The sequence below is a fragment of the Podarcis filfolensis genome (genome assembly GCF_964270895.1).
Source record: "Podarcis filfolensis genome assembly, chromosome: 10".
Lineage (NCBI taxonomy): Eukaryota > Metazoa > Chordata > Lepidosauria > Squamata > Lacertidae > Podarcis > Podarcis filfolensis.
In genome coordinates, this window is record NC_139612.1 from 44,793,574 (window position 1) to 44,810,997 (window position 17,424).

The following is a 17,424-nucleotide window of genomic DNA, read 5'->3' on the forward strand; positions in this document are numbered from 1 at the left end:
ATATTCATAACATTCTCTCTCACGCTTGTCCACCTAGTGATGATGATGGAGAAGATGATGACGATGATGAAGATGATGACGATGAAGAGGAGGAGGAAGAGGAGGAGGAAGAGGAAGAGGAGGAAGAAGAAGAGCCAACTCAGTTGCAGGAGAGAGGCCAGGGAGAGCAAGAATCACTGACACCTAAAAAAATCTTGGAGGCACATGTAAGTATGAACAGATCCCGTTACTTTCACATAGAGGGAAAACAGCTGTGGATGAAGTGATATGGCGTGGGAAAGTGTTCTGTATGATTTCCCCTGCCACATTTTTCATTGTAATTTTTCCATTTCCAACAATGCAGCGTTGCATAAAATTAATTAAAATGTATCGAGTGAATACAAGTCAAATTGGGCTGCTAAGCAAGTATTTCGATTCAAATCTTTTTAGCTACTGGAAAAACTTTTGAGTTGTTTTTACAAACTTTAAGCACTACAGCCCTGATTTACAGGTCACATTAAACCATAGGTTAAAACAAATTGCGGTTTAATGTGAGCAAGTAGCATGCTGAAGTGGACTGCTCTAAATTTGCTTCTGTATCACAGTCTTCCAGCCTAATCAGAAGCCCAGGTTCAGATGATAAATCAAGCCAGACTCTGGCTTGTTTTAGCCATGGCAGGAGAGGAGCACTGCAGGAACATTTGAGCAGTATGCATCAGTATTCTGCTTGTTCACATTAAACTATAGTGTTAAATTGTGGTTTAATGTGAACAGGGCTAACAAAAGTTAGCCTACTAAATTTAAAGCAGAAATGCTAAATCAGACTCTAGTCTGAGGACTAACTCTCCGGGGACCACATGCCTTCAGAGGGCTAGGACTGTCAATGAGTGGCACCATCCCACACTCTTGGACAGATGCACAAACAGTATACACACACACACACACAGAGAGAGAGAGAGAGAGAGAGAGAGAGAGAGCTCTCTACCCCTTTCTCTTTCTTTTTCTTTCACTTTGTTTCTTCCCTGTGCACCATCCCTTTTTAGTCCATTGGAAGGGATAATTCAGGAACAACTGAAGCAGCTCCCTCTTCATCCCAAACAACAGAGCGGATGGTGGGGGAAACCCCATAGTTTTCCTTGCTTTCCCACAATTCTCCCCCACAACTGAGCAGTGGTAAAGAGGGAGCTGCCCTTGTAGGTTTCACTGCGTCCAGGCGTTCCAGTTGCCTTGAGGCAGTGGCTTGTAACAGAGAAAGGTTTCTTTGACCCTCATTTTTCCTGAGGCACAAGACTTCAGTGAGAGGAAGATATTTTTGCTGTGGCCTTAGTACGCTCGATGGAAAGGCTTGGCAGGGCAGATTTAGGGTGTTGTAATATAGCATTAGGCTCTTCTCCACTCATTCATTTGTGATGACCTTCCCTGTTGCCGCAACTCTCTTTTGGGACCTGCCTTCCCTCCACTTCTCATCTACAGCACTAGAGTTCTGGCGCTTGTGAATTTTCTGGGGAATTACTAGGGCACACTAATTTTCAGGGCCGTCTCTTCCAGGATTCTACTCCAGTGGTTTCTCCTTCTCTCCCTCCTGTGGATGTTGGCACTTTTCTTGCTTTTCCATCCCCAGAGAAACTGTTGCGACTAGGCCCTAAATGCTCCACCTTAATAGCGCAGCAGGTAAGTCACAGCTGTTTTTCATGAGTCGTGGGGGTTGTTTTTGCAAAGCTTCAGTTTGAGATTGTCTTTATTAGGTGTTTCAGAGGATTCATAGTACAAATACTTACATAACTTCAGGAAGGCTACAAAATATGCTTGAGCATAATTAGACTTATCTGTATTTTCCCCCCTGAAAATCATCATAATAATATTTATACCCCACCCATCTGGCTGGGTTTCCCATGCTTGCTACTTGTTGAAATAGCTAGGGATGTAGGTGCCATGCACGGGCTGCAATTCCAGGCATAATGGCCATGGACTAGTTGTTCTTTCAAGCAGCAGAAATACCTTGCCGTTGATTCTGCATTTTTTGATTCTGGAATTACGTTTCTTCTAGACAGACACATCTGACACAGAGAAAGTTGTTACGGTTTTTCTGAAGATATCTTCTGTGTTCAAAGATGAGCCAACAGTAAAATCAGCAGTGAATGAAACAACAGGTGAGCCTGGGAACTTTGGCCAATAGAATGATGGAAAAGAGCAGGCTATCAGGCTCAGTCGCTATGGCCGGGGTGGCTAACCTTTTTTTAGCTGAATGGCTGCATTGGCCAATGGTCAACTGCATTGACTACAGGGTTCAAGAGGGCATGACCAATTTTTAATTATTAGTTTTGGTAAGAAAAGACACATTTTGGGGGTCTTGATGTGGTCATAAAAACTTTTTTGGTATCACAGCAGGGTGCCTATGGGAGCAGTCAGTAAAAATTAACTATTTTTTTATAATAACCAATTTTGGGGGTGAGGGATATTGTGGGGGACACAAAAATGCTATAGGAAGAGCTATATGCAGCTGCAGATTAGCCACCATATGAAGATACAAGCTAAGTTTTGTGACCCACCAGCTTCTTAGTGTCTTTCTTTTGGCCACCTGCCTTCAGGACTCTAAAGCTTGAGAGCCTCTTTCCCTGAAAAATTGAAACCTGCCGTTCTCTTTTTTCAGATGCCATGATGAGAGAAGCTTTTTCATCAGCTACCTTCAATTCTGATGCTTTTATTACCAGCCTCCTGATTCACATGGGTTTGCTCAAGGTGAGAGGAGAGAAACAAATGATTTGTGGCAACTGTGAGGTGTGGTCTGTATAAGCAAACCGCATCCTTGTTCCAAAAATCAGAGAGATTTAGAAGACCAAGATAGCTGCTTGTGGAAGATGTTCTTTCTCTGTGACCATATAAGGCTTCTGTGCATATCTGGTGATAAGCGATAACAGAAACCTGTTCTCGATACCAGGTATTCTAAAATGGAAGTACCCATTTCTGCTCTTGGCAAATGGAAGGCATGTGGTAGGAATGGAAAGCAAATAATACACTTGCATAGACAGGGCCTTGATCAAGCACCTATTGTGCTCAAGCAACAGCTAAGTGTGAAATTTTACCTTCTCACCCATCTATCCCAAATGCATCCACTTGAGGGCTTTTTCTGCCCTTTAAAAAGGGTATAAATGATATGGCAGCTGGATGTCCTGTAAGGCCAGAAGGGACACTGGGCACATGCTTTCATTTCTCAGGCCAAAAAGAAATTGTCTGGGCTTTGAAAGGCCCTAGGGTAGGCAGCCACGAAGGGATGGGAGAGAAACAGGGGACACTGGTATCTGAACTGCACCATCTCAGCAAATTTATATATTCAACACAATTTAAATATACTCCTTGATTGTAAAAATCAGCTGCCTCTTAGTGGTCTCTGATCGATCCCAGATACTCATTTGTATCTCATTCATGTCTGCTTGTACCTTCCAGAGCGAAGAGAAGATCAAGGCTGTACCAAGCCTTTATGGCCCTTTGATGACTCTGAACCATATGGTCCAGCAGGATTATTTCCCTAAATCTCTTGTGCCAGTTCTCTTGGCCTTTGTTACAAAGTGAGTATTGCGCCTTTCTCCATAAGAAAAATTAGCAACACCTGCTTCTCCCAGAGAACAGAGACACATCATATTGCTGGATCCAGCAGAAACCTCTCAGCACAACACATGATATTGCAAAGGGCTTAAACGTCAGCCATAAACTGTAATGACAGCTTACTTTTTTGCTGAAAAGCCTTTTTTGGCTGGTTGGCTGGTTTTTTTAAGGGTGATAGATATCCAGCCTTGGAATCACACACTCATCTGGAGAGGGGTTATTCATTCATTATGGTTGATTTATTAATGCCCCTCCATTTGTTGCTTATGTGAATGGCCTGAGGGACCTGAGAGAGAGGATCTCTTTTCCAGAGCCATTCACAGTACAACCTTGTTCTGATGTTTTGATGTTAAGTGTTCTAACGATTGTTACAATAGTGTGGTTAATCAAAAAACATATTTTATCATAAGGTCTCAATAATCCCCCTGAGGTCTGCCTTTCAAAGAGCAGAATGACATAAGAACTACTCATTAACAGAGCCTCCCACGGGGAGTTCTGAAGGGCTCAAATTTTACTCCTTAACTGTAAATGGCATGGACGATGCTGGAAGATTTGTTTTTGCCAAAGGGGAACTTAATTCTATTACCTTAACTATAGCTTCTGTTTACCATCCCTTCCTAAAAATACCCTTTCAAAAATACTCTTTTACTCAGCCTGGATAGCTCAGTTGGTTAGAATGTGGTGTTGATAATGCCAAGGTTGCAGGTTCATTCCCATATGGGACAGCTGCATATTCCTGTATTGTGAGGGGTTGGACTAGATGATCCTCAGGGTCCCTTTCAACTCTACAATTCTGTTTCTAAACTGATGTCTTTTCAAGAAGGTGCAATAATGTTAGATGGTGATTTAAATAGGATTTGTGATGTTCACATGGATAGAAGGGGTTCCACACCTTCTAAAATGAAAATGCAAGCCAAGGCCTTTTGCCAAAGTGCTACAAGGCTTTAATTTCATTGATGCTTGGTGTTTGCTTCATCTGACCCCAAGAGACTTTAGTTTCTGTTCTCACCCATATGAGCAGTACTGTTTTATCCATGTTGCTCTTTTGTCTTCCATTGAACCTCATAAGATCATGCAAGCGGGTATTGGCAGTCAGACGGTCTCAGACTATGCCCCAGTGTGAGCAGTAATACAAATATTCAATAAAGTTGCACTGTCCTTTTCTTGGCAATTACCGGTACCCCCATGCTGTTGCAGCACCACCTAGTGGTCGACCACATTGTGGCAGAATTGAAGTCATATTAAACAATGGGAAATGAAGATAGATAGATAGATAGATAGATAGATAGATAGATAGATAGATAGTGTGTGTGTGTGTGTGTGTGTGTGTGTGTGAGAGAGAGAGAGAGAGAGAGAGAGAGAGAGAGAGAGAGAGAGAATTGTCCTGGATAGACTTCTGTCAGTGCAGAACTTCTTTGTTCCACGCCTCACTCTTGCAACAGATTGAATCCTGTTTCTGCCCCACAACCCCATTTTCCTGCGGTACACTTTGCTCTGTACTCCATAGTTACACCAGAATAATCCTGATAGGCCAGGGGTGGCTAACCTGTGACCTTCCAGATGTTGTTGGGCTGCATCTCCCATCATCCTGCATGGACCATAGGATGCTGGGAGTCCCAACAACATATGGGCAGCCAGTTAGTCCCCGCCTCCCGTTTTAGACCATGGGGCCTACATGTACATGGGACACATACAAGTGTATCTGACTGTTGCATTGTGGGAAATCTTGAGTATTTTTTAAAGCACCTAGCGATTGCCGCTGCCTATGGCAGATTCCAGGGCTACGTAACTGAACTCCTTGTCCCTTTTGAGAATATCTGTTGATCCGAGTACAAGTTCATTAATATTGATCCCTTCTCCTATTTCCATTTTATCTTTGCAGACCCAATCATGCTTTGGATTCTTGTTCCTTTGCCCGCCACTTGCTCTTACAAACCCTCCACCAGCTGTAATACACAGGAAGCTGTTTCCCTCACATTATAGGACTGCCATCAGAGTGCTTGAGATGGAGAGCAGATAAAGACAACGGGACTTACGGATAAAACATTCTGCCTCTCTGGACACCAGGTTGTCTGGCCACCTACTGCTACCTAAAGCTTTGAGGAAGTCTGCCATGTGCTTTTTTTAAAAAACGTGTTCGTGGTTTTTTTGAGGGGGCTGTGTGTTTTTAAGCTCTCTCTTTTCGAAAGTGAACTCTGCCTTTCCCAGTGTAAATACTTTGTTGTTTTCCCCCATCCCCCTTTCTCTGAGGTTTGTCTTCCCTCAGCTTTTCTGCATTTTGTTTAGCTGAAACTTCTGTTTCCAAATTCAGGGCTTTGGACTCACTAAATGGCTTAAATTGAACTGTTTGTCAGAGGACCAGCTCTCATGGGGTAACAGAAAATCTTGACGATAACTTTTTTACTGCACTGTCCTATGAGCTTTGGGGGAGCAATTCTTCCAGCTCTAGGCCAGCACGAGGTATAAAGCTATGTCACTATTTTTGCTGTTTCTCAGAAATTTAGGTTATTATATTGTGTGGACCGTGACATATATTCCTATTTGGGGATATTTCATTGGTTGTTGGATCATCATGAGTGAGCCTTCCCCATTAGTCACTGGTGTTTCTCATTGAAATGACTGATTCTGGTGGCCTGCAAGAAAACTGCTAGTAATATTTCTAAGCATAAACGCTCTCAATTAAAATAGGTTTGGTTCAGTATAAGAAAAATCAATATTGACTCTCCTTGGAATCATTCTGTTCATATTTTGTCTTATACCTTGAGTAAAGAAAGTGATTGTGTTTGGATTGTTAGAAGCAGAAATTTGACTCATTGGACAGTGCAGAAATGGAAATAAGCAACCCTTCATAAAATTCAACAATACCGCCATTTTTAATTACTTTTTAGTTCAGATTTTGTTGTCCAGGTTATTTATTTTAAAACACATTACCTTGAAGCCAAGCTTGAATCATTAAAAAATAAAGTGAATAACATCTATCCATGCACTGTTGATTATCAAAAGAGCAATTGTGTCATGAACTATAGGCAGGGGTTTCTTCACAAATACTATTTCATTAATATATATGAGAAATTTCTAAAGATGGCAGTTGTGTGGAGCATATCCCAGATAGTCAGACAGCAGCTATGATGGCATCTTTGTGTGCTTTCCCTCCTCTGGTCTTCAGAAAAATAGGAATCTCTTGCATAATAAGTGATATATATGGATCCCCTTTCAGGTTCAGCCAACAAAGCCACTAGTTTATGCTAACATGAATACCCAAATAATATTTCTTTCCTGGTATTGTTGTAAAAGTTAATAACAGCTGACTTCGTTTCTTTGAAAAAGTCTTCACAAAGGAGGAGACAGGTTAGAAAAGATTTCTTCCATCGGATTCAGCATTTCTTTGTGGTCACGTAAGAAACGTTCTCATCCACAGCTGTGAAGGGTTTGGATGCCATTCACGACACCTGGTCATTTTAACAAATAACTAATATTCTGTAAATATCAGAGGCTTGCATAGGCTGGTGTGGATGAAAAACTGGATGGGACAACAGGAGTGCAGTCTATCTTCTCTTGAGGCCATTGGCTGGCAGCTGTCATATAAACATGCTGGTTGTCCTCTTCTAAGTTTTCATAGACTGGCTCTGTGGTCAGCTTGGACTGGGCAGTGCCTTGGCGTCGGGAAATCAGCCCATCTTCATCATAGTAGCGCTGGAACTGGAAGGGTCGGATCCGCCACTTGTAGAAGGCAAAGAGAGCCAGGGCCATCAGTGCTAAAAGTGCGATGGTGATGCCAATTCCCAGGGCTAAGTTGTGCTGAGCTGGAACTTGGGCTTCAGTGCTCCCTGTAGCACATTGCTGGGCTGTAGGAGCCACACACTCCAGGAGGTTCTCGTTTTGGGGAATAATGCAAACCCTGTAATCGGTCCCTGGTTGCAGATGGTGAAGTTCAATCTCAGTTAAATGTCCAATCACTCGCAGTATGTGCTGATCCACAGAAGACTTGTAGCGCACTTCAAACTGGTCATGATCTCCAGAGAAAGACCAAGTAACCACCAGGGCAGTGTGGTCTTTTGTTCTTGCGTGAATGCTACTAATATGGTCAGAGAGGCAAGGGTCATATTTCTCCAGTATGTAATGGGTCTCATGAGTGGTTGGTCTTGAAGTGGGATTATTTTGTGTAGTTGTTCCTGCGACAGAGACCATCCTACTGGTAACGAAAGTAGTGAAAACATTGATCGGAAGGGTCGTAGCTTGTAGCAAAAGTCGTTCACTGGGTAGAGTAGATATCGCAGACATGGCATTTGTAGAGGAGCTGGTGGTGGCTGAATCGGTTTGAAAAGGTGGACAAGTCAATTTCTGTAACTGGAGGGGAAAATAAGACATGAGAGAAGTCATCTTCCATTATCAACTATAACGTGTGTCACAGGGGCCACTAGGTGGCGCATCGGAAGATGGCTGACAATAACATCTCTCCGACCCACACGAGGTAATTTGGAGGCTATGATGGGGGTAATTGGCCTCCTTAACCCCCCAGGATTGTGGGGGGGACGGCCCTTGCCTGCTGTGCCCTATACCACCCCCGAATTTGTGGGGGTGGGGGCACTAGGCACAAAGCCCTCCTGTGGGATTCCGGCACTCCTGGACGCCGTCCCTGATTCGCGCCGCTAGTTGCAAGCATCTTCAAAAGAAACAATTTGGACGAGATAAATTGCACATGCTTCAAGGAAAAAGGGGAGTAAAGACTGCTGACAGAAGAAATCTCTGATAACAAGACAAGAATAAAATATGAGAAGATACGTCAAGATACGGTATGACTGAGGGGGGAGGGGGGAAAAAACCTGCCTTCCTTTTTCTTATGTGATTTAACAAGAATCCCCTCCCCTAATGAGTCAGAAACTAAGGACTTAAGCTGTGGATTTAAGGCTGTGTGGAGATAAACTTTCGAACCAAAGCAATGTTTCAAGATGAAGCTGGAAAGCTAAGAGTTTTGGAATGACGCAGTTAAAATGCCGTTGCCATTTTGGGAGGCATTGTTGGAGCTCTTGGGTCTGGGAGGAGAAAGAGAGAAATAGAGTTGTTTACATATCGTAGATCAACTTCTCGGTGGGACTTAAGAGCGACAAATGCCAAATTTATGATGGAAAGAGCGATGCTATCTACGAAGGAGATATATGGAAACCATCTGGACTTAGTGGAGGAACGGGAAATCCACACAGGATTATTATTTTGCTTATCGGCTTAAGGAGACTAACAGAAGAGATCGTAAAGGAAAAATAGAAATTATATGAACAAGATATGATGTGGAAACACCAAGATAAGACTGGATAGAATTATGAATTTTGTCTGGATTGATTGGGACTGATTTCGACATTAACGCAGTAATAAGAAGATGATCTGAATCCCCCTTTGGATCTTGAAGTATGGGTTCCCCCAACAAAATTTAAAAATTTGGCTTTGTAATTTATGTGATGTGATTTAATTTGATGTGATTGGCCAGTTAATAAAAATTATTTTAAAAATATATATATATAACGTGTGTCACACTTGCTGTCTCCTTTATACAGTGGTACCTCGGGTTACATACGCTTCAGGTTACAGACTCCGCTAACCCAGAAATAGTACCTCGGGTTAAGAACTTTGCTTCAGAATGAGAACAGAAATCGTGCAGCAGTGGCAGCAGGAGGCCCCATTAGCTAAAGTGGTGCTTCAGGTTAAGAACAGACCTCCAGAACAAATTAAGTTCTTAACCCGAGGTACCACTGTAATGTCTAAATGAAGGCTCTTCGTTTTAGTACATGACAACTAAGTGCCACGTACAGAATGTTACAGCTTCCTAAGAAAGTTCTTATGACTTCAGAGTTGAGTTTAGCATTGCCACTACTTCCTTCAGTGACCCATTTTGCTGCAGACAGAGAATGCTTAAAGAGAAATGAATGTGGTTGGATGACAACATTGCCTATGATGTACACACTCATTTACAGTGGTGCCCCGCAAGACGAATGCCTCGCAAGACGGAAAACTCGCTAGACGAAAGGGTTTTCCGTTTTTGAGCTGCTTCGCAAGACGAATTTCCCTATGGGCTTGCTTCGCAAGACGAAAACGTCTTGCAAGTTTGTTTCCTTTTTCTTAACACTGTTAGTACAGTTGCGACTTGACTTCGAGGAGCAACTCATAGAACGCAGTGTACACAGTAGCCTTTTTTGAGGTTTTAAAGACTTTGGTGATTTTTGAAGCTTTTCCAAAACTTCTTTTGCAGCCATTTGGTAAGTTAAGCTTTTAAAACTTTTTTGGGGGGTTTTGGATTTTGGGTTGGGGTGTTTGGAATTCAAGGACTTGGTGTTGGGGAGGGGTTTGCAAGAATCTGGAAGCTTGTTTTTTTTCTGCATTTTTATGATTTTCTGTGACCATTGGGCCACTCTGCTGTTTTTTTAAAAAAATTCTGGGTTTGAATTTTGAAATGCTCTTTACAGTATGTGTGACTTTAAAGAGCACTTAATAAACTCTTGTTGTACCAAATTTGGCTTTGTTTGGACTTTTTTTGACCATAGGAACGCATTAATTGATTTTCAATGCATTCCTATGGGATTTCGTGCTTCGCAAGACGAAAAATTCGCTAGACGAAAAAATTCACGGAACTAATTAATTTCGTCTTGCGAGGCACCACTGTATTCTGCCCCATTGTTGTCTGCCTCTAGCTAACAGGCTTTGCATATTCTTGAAGCATTATAAAAACCTACAAAACCTGTTTGCCAGAGACTAGTGGACACACCCCAAGCAAGTGTTCCTGTTTCATACCACTTTCAAGTCTGGGGAAATTGTCTTGTGGCCCAGCTTTTCTGTCTAGGCTCTTTTCTGTCTGGTATACAAGGTAATCAAGGATCAGTGTCCTCAGGTGGCTAAAATTTTGCCCTTGAACTGTGATAATGTCCCTTGCTACCCTGGATGGCAGATGGAGAGGGGTGTCTGTCCCCCCCTTTCTTCGACAGTTCTATTTGCAAGGTGTTTCTGGGGTCTGTCAATGTGATTCAGATTGTTCATTACCTCTACATTAGCCAGTTGTTGTCCCTGAAGGGCTTCCGGGGAACTGCATTCCACTGGGCTGCGATCTTCTCTTACCACTTGCTTCTGCCAGGTGCGAAGCCAGATTAAGTTGCAGTCACAGCGCCACTTGTTCCCAGTCAGATACAAAGTCGAGAGATACTTCAGCGACGACAGAGGTGACAGCGACTCCAAACTATTGTTCCTCAGGCTCAAGACCTCGAGTCTGCGTAGCCGTTTGAACGTTGAGCTGGTAATGTTCTCCAGGCACAGGTTTTCTAAGAACAGCTGCCTCAGTGAGCTGAGCTTCCTCCCAAAGGAGAGAGATGTCAGCTCCTGGATTGGGTTGCCACTAAGATAAAGGCTGGAGAGAGTGGCAGAGCTGCGGACGGCAAATGGCACACTTTTCAGCCTGTTCCAGTCGAGGTAGAGGATGCGCATGTTGCCGGGGAGAGCTCTGGCTGACAAGTTGGCAATAAGGTTAGCGCTGAGGTGAAGTTTGCGTAGCTGCTGGAGACCACCAAGGGCCTGGTCTGAAAGTTCAGTCAACAGGTTGTGACTCAAGTCTAGCAGACTCAGTCGCTTCAAAGAGGAGAATGCACCTAGGCAAAAGAGAGAGTGGAAGAAAGAGCTGCCTTGAGCTGAGAGCTAATAACTCCATCCCACTTCTGCCCTCCCCAGGGTGATAATGATGTACAGAGCACATCTGTGAACTGCTTTCCAGCACAGGTGAAAAGTGCTTAAGCAACCAAGTGCTTAGGTCTAGGGTTCCTTCTCTGGGTGTGTGTTTATACTTGCTTGTGCTCAGATTAATGAATAAAGCTGTTGCTATATGGGAGGCCTGAGCATTATTCAGTGTGTTTCACATAACTTTTGAGAACCAGACATCACCTGGTGCTAGCAGTGGGATTTGAACATGGCACAACAGAGACTAGCCTCCCATTTGGTCCCTTGCAGATCTGTGACTTAAGAGGCAACATATAACTATTTTAATTAATAAATAAAATGAATATCGCTGACAAGTTTCTGCTTTTCATGATGCACATTTGTGTCTGATGATATCTAGTTTGTTTCCAAGTCTCCCCCCACCTGACACCTCGGGATGATGCCAGGTTAACTTGTCTTTCCTCATGGGCAAGTTGCACTAGTTTGCTAATATTCTGGTTTACGGTGTGTGTGTGTGTATGTATAATCTCTAGAGATGTTCAGATTTAACCTCTTGGCCCCTCCTGCAATACTGTGGCACTGAATGTGGTCTTGTGCTCAGTGGTATCATCAGGACAGGACTTTCAGGCAAAAATCCAGGGCCCAACTCAGCAGAATGAGCAGCAAGAACCCCAAATTCATTTTGAGGCAACAAACTAAAGAAGGTAACCATTAACGGCAGAGTCCAAAATTACAGGACTGCATCCTTGTTTGTGTTAGAATTTAATTTTATAAAATTTGCAGAGAATGTGAAGAGCTCTCTCCCTTCTTCCAAACCAAGAGGAAAATAAGACTCTTCTTTTGTGCCATAAGGAATACAAAAGGCAACAGGAAGGACACCAGAATAAGCTATAGGGCACCAGAATCTGGCCTATTGCACATAAAAAAATGAGCAAGTCATCATCAGTAGCAGTAATACCATGGGCCTACTTTATTGCTGTTGAAAGGAGATGTTTGCCTCAACTGAATAGATCCATATTGAATTTATGCTGAAATACCATATTTTTCTGTGTACTGTATAAGACTAGGTTTTTCCCTTAAAAATAATGTCAAAAATTAGGGGGTGTCTTATATGTGGGGGCATCTTATAGACGGGAAAATACGGTAATTCATAGAGGGCTTGAACTAGCCAATTTCAGTGAAGTTACTCCACATCAGCTTTGTGCTCAGCTTCTAAATTGGTCAGCTGCTGGTATATATCTAAGTCTTATGTGTCCACTCATTCATCCCAAATGCATCCTTTCCCTACAATTCATACCCTAAAACTGTTGGGAATGAAAGTGAGAAGGATAATCACTACCTTAGCAATGAGGGGGGAAACACCCATGTATAAATACCTGGTGAAAGGTAAGCAATCCGATTGTGCTCCAGGTGCAGAAAGACTAGATTGGTCAGGTTTTCAAATGCCCCTTCTGGGATCTCTTTGAGGAGATTGTTGTCCAAGTGGAGGTGGTATAAATTCTTCACACCGAGAAAGGTTCCTGCTTCAATCCGGCGCACTTGGTTGCTCCCAAGGAAAAGTGTGGTGAGCTCAGGCAAATCTGGGAAAGAGGCTGCCAGCAGGCTGCCAAGCTGATTGAACTGCAGATCAAGCTCCACTGTGGCTTGTGGGATGCCAGTGGGCAGAGAAGAGAGGCTGGCATTGGAGCACCGAATAAACCAGTCTGTGAAAGAGCAGCTGCAACCGATGGGGCATTGGGAACGGTCCAGGAGCTCTGGGCTGGCAATGATCCACAGTAGTGACAGAGTAAAGGCCACACACCAGCGCTGAGCCATAATGCTGTAATTTAAAGCAGACTGAAATAATTAAGTTCACTTCAGAAACCAGCAGGTAGTCTGGGATGCAGCTCTGCTCAGCCAGAGCCTTTTCTGATAAATTGCATGATGAAGATGTGTCAGAATTATACATGCATCCCACCACGTCTCCCCAGCTCAAAAGCGTACATTGTTGGGCACTAAGGGGCTTTGGCAAAGATGTGTGAAGTCACCTTAATGCTGTTCAGTCTTCATACTTAAGGTTAAAACAGGCTTCCGTGTGCTGTTCTGGCACGTATCTGAGCCCTAGACCAGGGGTGGTCAATATGGTGCCCTCCAGATTGTGTGAGGTTGTTTGGGGGGGGGGCAGGGGCGGAGCAGACTACAACTCCCATCATCCCTGATCATTGACCATGCTGGCAGGGCCTGATGGGAGTTGTAATACAATACATGTTAACTTCCAGTGTCCTAGACAGACGGGACAAGAAAGGAGCAAATCTCTTCACCCCTTCACAACCCATAAAAGCTTTTATAGTAGAACGAGATTTCTCTGCAGTTGACACTGTCACTTGGATAGGCCTTCAGGCAGACTCAGACTGATCATCACACTTTCCCCCAGTTGCTCTCTAGCCATCATCCTTGCTGTCTCTTTGCTGGGAATCCCTTGTTGAACCACCGAGCTTTTCAAGGCAAGGGAGAGCAAGAGTCACTTGGCCTTCCGTGGCCCTCCCCTACCACATTAGCACTAACTGACATACTCTCCAATTCCCTCTTACCACAGTCCTAGGTATTCTTGGCTTAATCCTATCCAGTAAGTTAAAAACAACAACACAGCAACAGCAGGGACATGTGAATTAAGGAGGAAAGTGTGGGCTGCTATTTTGATGCGATGTGTGGATCATAGCTGTCAACTTACAGATTTGAAAATAAGGGACCACCAGCTTCAAAAATAAGGGATCAGCAGCCAAAATAAGGGATTTTCCAGGCACAGGTATGTTCAACTTCTGAGCCCCTCCAAGCCAAAGGCAGAAAGCCCAGCCAGCAGCCAAATGAAGCCTCAAGCGGTGGTTTCCACAGCACAGCAACCCGGCAAAGGGGATCCAGCAAGGAAAACCACCGTCACCTCTCCGCTGGGAAGCGCTGAGCAAAGGCGAGTCCCCAGGCAACGTGGCCGATTTGATCAGCACGAGGCATGCAAGCTCCACTCCCCAGTAGTTCTTGGACTCCTTATTGGGTGAGCAACTCAGCCAAGCAACACAGTTGGAGCCTCCCTCCTCCCTGGCCAGCAGGGAGGGAGGGAGAGGAGCTGCTTCCTTTGAAACCCGGGAAATTTAAGGGACATCATCAATAAGGCACAGCAGCAGGACACGGCGCTGGGATAAGGGAGTTTCCCGCCAAATAAGGGACGGTTGACAGCTATGGTGTGGGTGCTGCAGAAGACTTCCATGCATGTGCAGGACAGAATCTTCTAGGAAGTGGATGTGTCCATAGTCCAAACCATATGCAGGGCACAAGCAGCAGAGGCAGATTTGAGGCTTCCAAATTTCAGCAGTGCCCTGTGCGACACCTAAATCCACACAGCTCCCCGCCTCTGTCCTACATCATCGTTGTGGCACCCTCTCAGCTGGGTACCTAGTGCAGGCAAACCGGCCATGCTCCTCCCCTAAATCCGCCTGTGGCACGAGGTTAGAGAAGGCTCTCCACCAAAAGCTGATGCCATAATGCATTTACTAGTCTTTAAAAGGCTGCAAAATACTCTTACTGTTCTTAAAACAACTTAGTAGCACAGCTACCCCTCTAGAAAGTAGTTAACTGGCCTCTCTGGAAGCAAACAGTGAGGGTGTTGGGGCTTCCTCCTTTTGTTTCAGTCAGGGGTATAATTTACAGCTAAAAATATACTGATTCAGCAATCTGGAAAGCAGGAAACACTGGCATAAGACCTCTTTGCCCTTGATTTCCCTCCCTCTGGTGGTATTTGAAAAGTGTCTGCTTTTAAATTATCTCTGATGAGTGTTGTGGCAATTTGAGCATAAGCTACTATTCTCTACATGGGCATGAGATGAATGGGCTCTGTGACTTCAGTCCATGTGGCCAAGAAACACAGGAAGTTGGGGGTTTGTTTTTTTGCCCTGAAAAAGAGATTTATTTGAGAGAGCAGAGTAGAAACTTGCTCTAGCTTATAAATTAAAATGGTGATTCTTGGGATGTTAAATTCTGCATCAGATAAGTGGTTCTTACTCATTTTAAAAATACCTTTGTCTATGCTAGCTTTCAGGCCAAGCCTTTCAAAGGCAGCCAATATGCATAAATAGAACACAACTGAAACATACTGTTCCACTCAAATAAAACCATATGCAAATTGTGATTTTATGGATGTGAGTAAAATATAAATCCACACATGGAAAAGCTATAGGGAGAAGAACTGGGAAAGTCCCCAGGCATGCTCTGTGATTGATGTATAAATTGCCCAAGAGTCTCCTGTCCTAACATGTTATATTTGCTATCTGACTCTACAATACATGAAACATCCCCTGTCTACATAATGACAACAGCAGTGATGCCCATTAGGTGGTTTTATATGGATCTGACCATTTTCTAGAAGAGAACTGGTGGCCTTTGTGAGGTTGCTGAGCTATCAGACCTAGTTGGAGTCCAACTTCAGATTGAGAGCCATAGGTTCACCCTATTGGGTTAAGGGGCTTTTCAGTGATGGAAAAGCAAATAGCTTTTAACTCTCTGTACCACATTAGCCCTAACTTTGATCAAGAAGCAGCAGGCAGTACCTAATTTCCACTTAATTAATGTTCATCCATGCTAGTTAAGCTCTCAGAAACGGGGTAGGGATTTCTGCAGATGAAACTCACATCAGTGGCAGTTCTAGTCTTGAAATCCTCCATGCATTTACTAGTGAGTAAGCTCACACCGTGACTTGCTTTCAGGTTACTGTGCACATGGCTGCACTGTTAGGGAGGTTGGTCTATTATGGCAAATGGGTCACTGCCCCACCAACCTTAGTCCGCCCTCAGCCAGCTCCTGCCTGCCAGCCTTCTTTCTTACACCCAGAACAGGAGGCGGCAGTTTCCTCCTCTTCCTCAGTCTCAGTATGGCCTCTTGCAGAACTCAACAGGCAGGAGGATGGGGGCAAAATGAGAATTAGTTGGTTCTGTCATTGGCTCTGGTTCTACCTAGTGTTGACCTTTATGCCTTCCACCCTATCAGTTCCAATGGGCACCAGACACCATTACAGTGGACACTCGGGTTGCGAATGTGATCCATGCAGGATGCACGTTCACAACCTGCAGCGTTCGCAACCTGCACTGGCGTGTCTGCGCACACATGGGTTGTGATTCGGCGCTTCTGCGCATGTGCAAAGTGTGATTTAGTGCTTCTGTGCATGCGCGACCCCCAAAACCCGGAAGTAACCCGTTCTGGTACTTCCAGGTTTCAGCGGGTCTGTAACCCGAAAAAACACAACCTGAAGCATCTGTAATCCAAGGTATGACTGTATTAGGAATACTAGGAAGACTGTTTCAGTCCAGCAAGCATTTGAATTAACAAAAATGGTGAATATTGATTAATTGCAGCAAAGCAATAGCCAGGTTATGCTTTTACATAGTTCTAGATTTGTATTCAGTCATTGGAAGGGGATAGCAACCATTTTTCAGAGTGATTCCATTGTTCATATGTTTCATAATATATTTTAAGTGAGATCAGAAACCCCTAAAAGAACTTGTGATGAGAGTGTCCTGTCATAAAATACATAAAAATAACATAAATACAAAACGGCCCAGTATGAATGGTCAGTTTTCATTAGCGATGTAATGAACATTAATCAATACATGCTAATGACATTTGCACAACCACAACACACAGTACACATATCCTTTGGGCAGATGGTCCTTGTGCACACACCATCATCAAATGTCAACCTGAAAATAATTCAAATACAGCATCATGCACTTTCTGGGAGGAAAACTCACTACTGTTATTTTATTTTTACCCACACTTCAGTGTGGGTTACAACACTAATACTGTGGTCTCAATTGCTGGGAAATTCAAGGCAAGTGTGCCAATGTAAAGACCTGAGATCCTTCAAAGTCAAAACAGTCTATTCACTGCATCACACAATCAGAGGCTCTCATTCAGCAGGGGATGGTTGTACCTATTTGGAACATACATATTGGTTTCACAATTAAATCTGGATACTTCTTCCCATTTTTGCTATGCTACATAGTCTTCAACAATCCTCACTGTCACTAGCCTGCAAAACACCCCAAAACCCACTTAAATTTTATAGTCTATGATAAGAAAACCCCTTTGCTAAAACAAGTATTTCTTTAGGGGCATGAACTGGATTCA

The 17,424-nt window shown here is 43.6% G+C and overlaps 2 protein-coding genes across 4 annotated transcripts in view; one reads left to right on the top strand and one right to left on the bottom strand.

Annotated features, from left to right (window-relative positions):
• Positions 1-6,560, top strand: part of RANGAP1 (Ran GTPase activating protein 1) — a 23,780-nt gene extending 17,220 nt beyond the window's left edge. For both annotated transcript variants that reach the window (XM_083573800.1, XM_083573801.1), the window contains exons 11-16: positions 38-206; positions 1,528-1,650; positions 2,027-2,129; positions 2,630-2,718; positions 3,424-3,545; positions 5,465-6,560. In XM_083573800.1, coding sequence (XP_083429926.1) covers positions 38-206; positions 1,528-1,650; positions 2,027-2,129; positions 2,630-2,718; positions 3,424-3,545; positions 5,465-5,534 — 676 coding nt within the window. In that variant the 3' untranslated portion in view covers positions 5,535-6,560. The remainder of the gene's footprint in view (positions 1-37; positions 207-1,527; positions 1,651-2,026; positions 2,130-2,629; positions 2,719-3,423; positions 3,546-5,464) is intronic.
• Positions 6,432-17,424, bottom strand: part of LOC310743472 (uncharacterized protein) — a 19,560-nt gene continuing 8,567 nt past the window's right edge. For both annotated transcript variants that reach the window (XM_083573793.1, XM_083573792.1), the window contains exons 2-4: positions 12,648-13,090; positions 10,609-11,207; positions 6,432-7,929 (exon numbers count right to left, since the gene is read on the bottom strand). In XM_083573793.1, the coding sequence (XP_083429919.1) occupies positions 7,069-7,929; positions 10,609-11,207; positions 12,648-13,086 (1,899 nt within the window). In that variant the 5' untranslated portion in view covers positions 13,087-13,090 and the 3' untranslated portion in view covers positions 6,432-7,068. The remainder of the gene's footprint in view (positions 7,930-10,608; positions 11,208-12,647; positions 13,091-17,424) is intronic.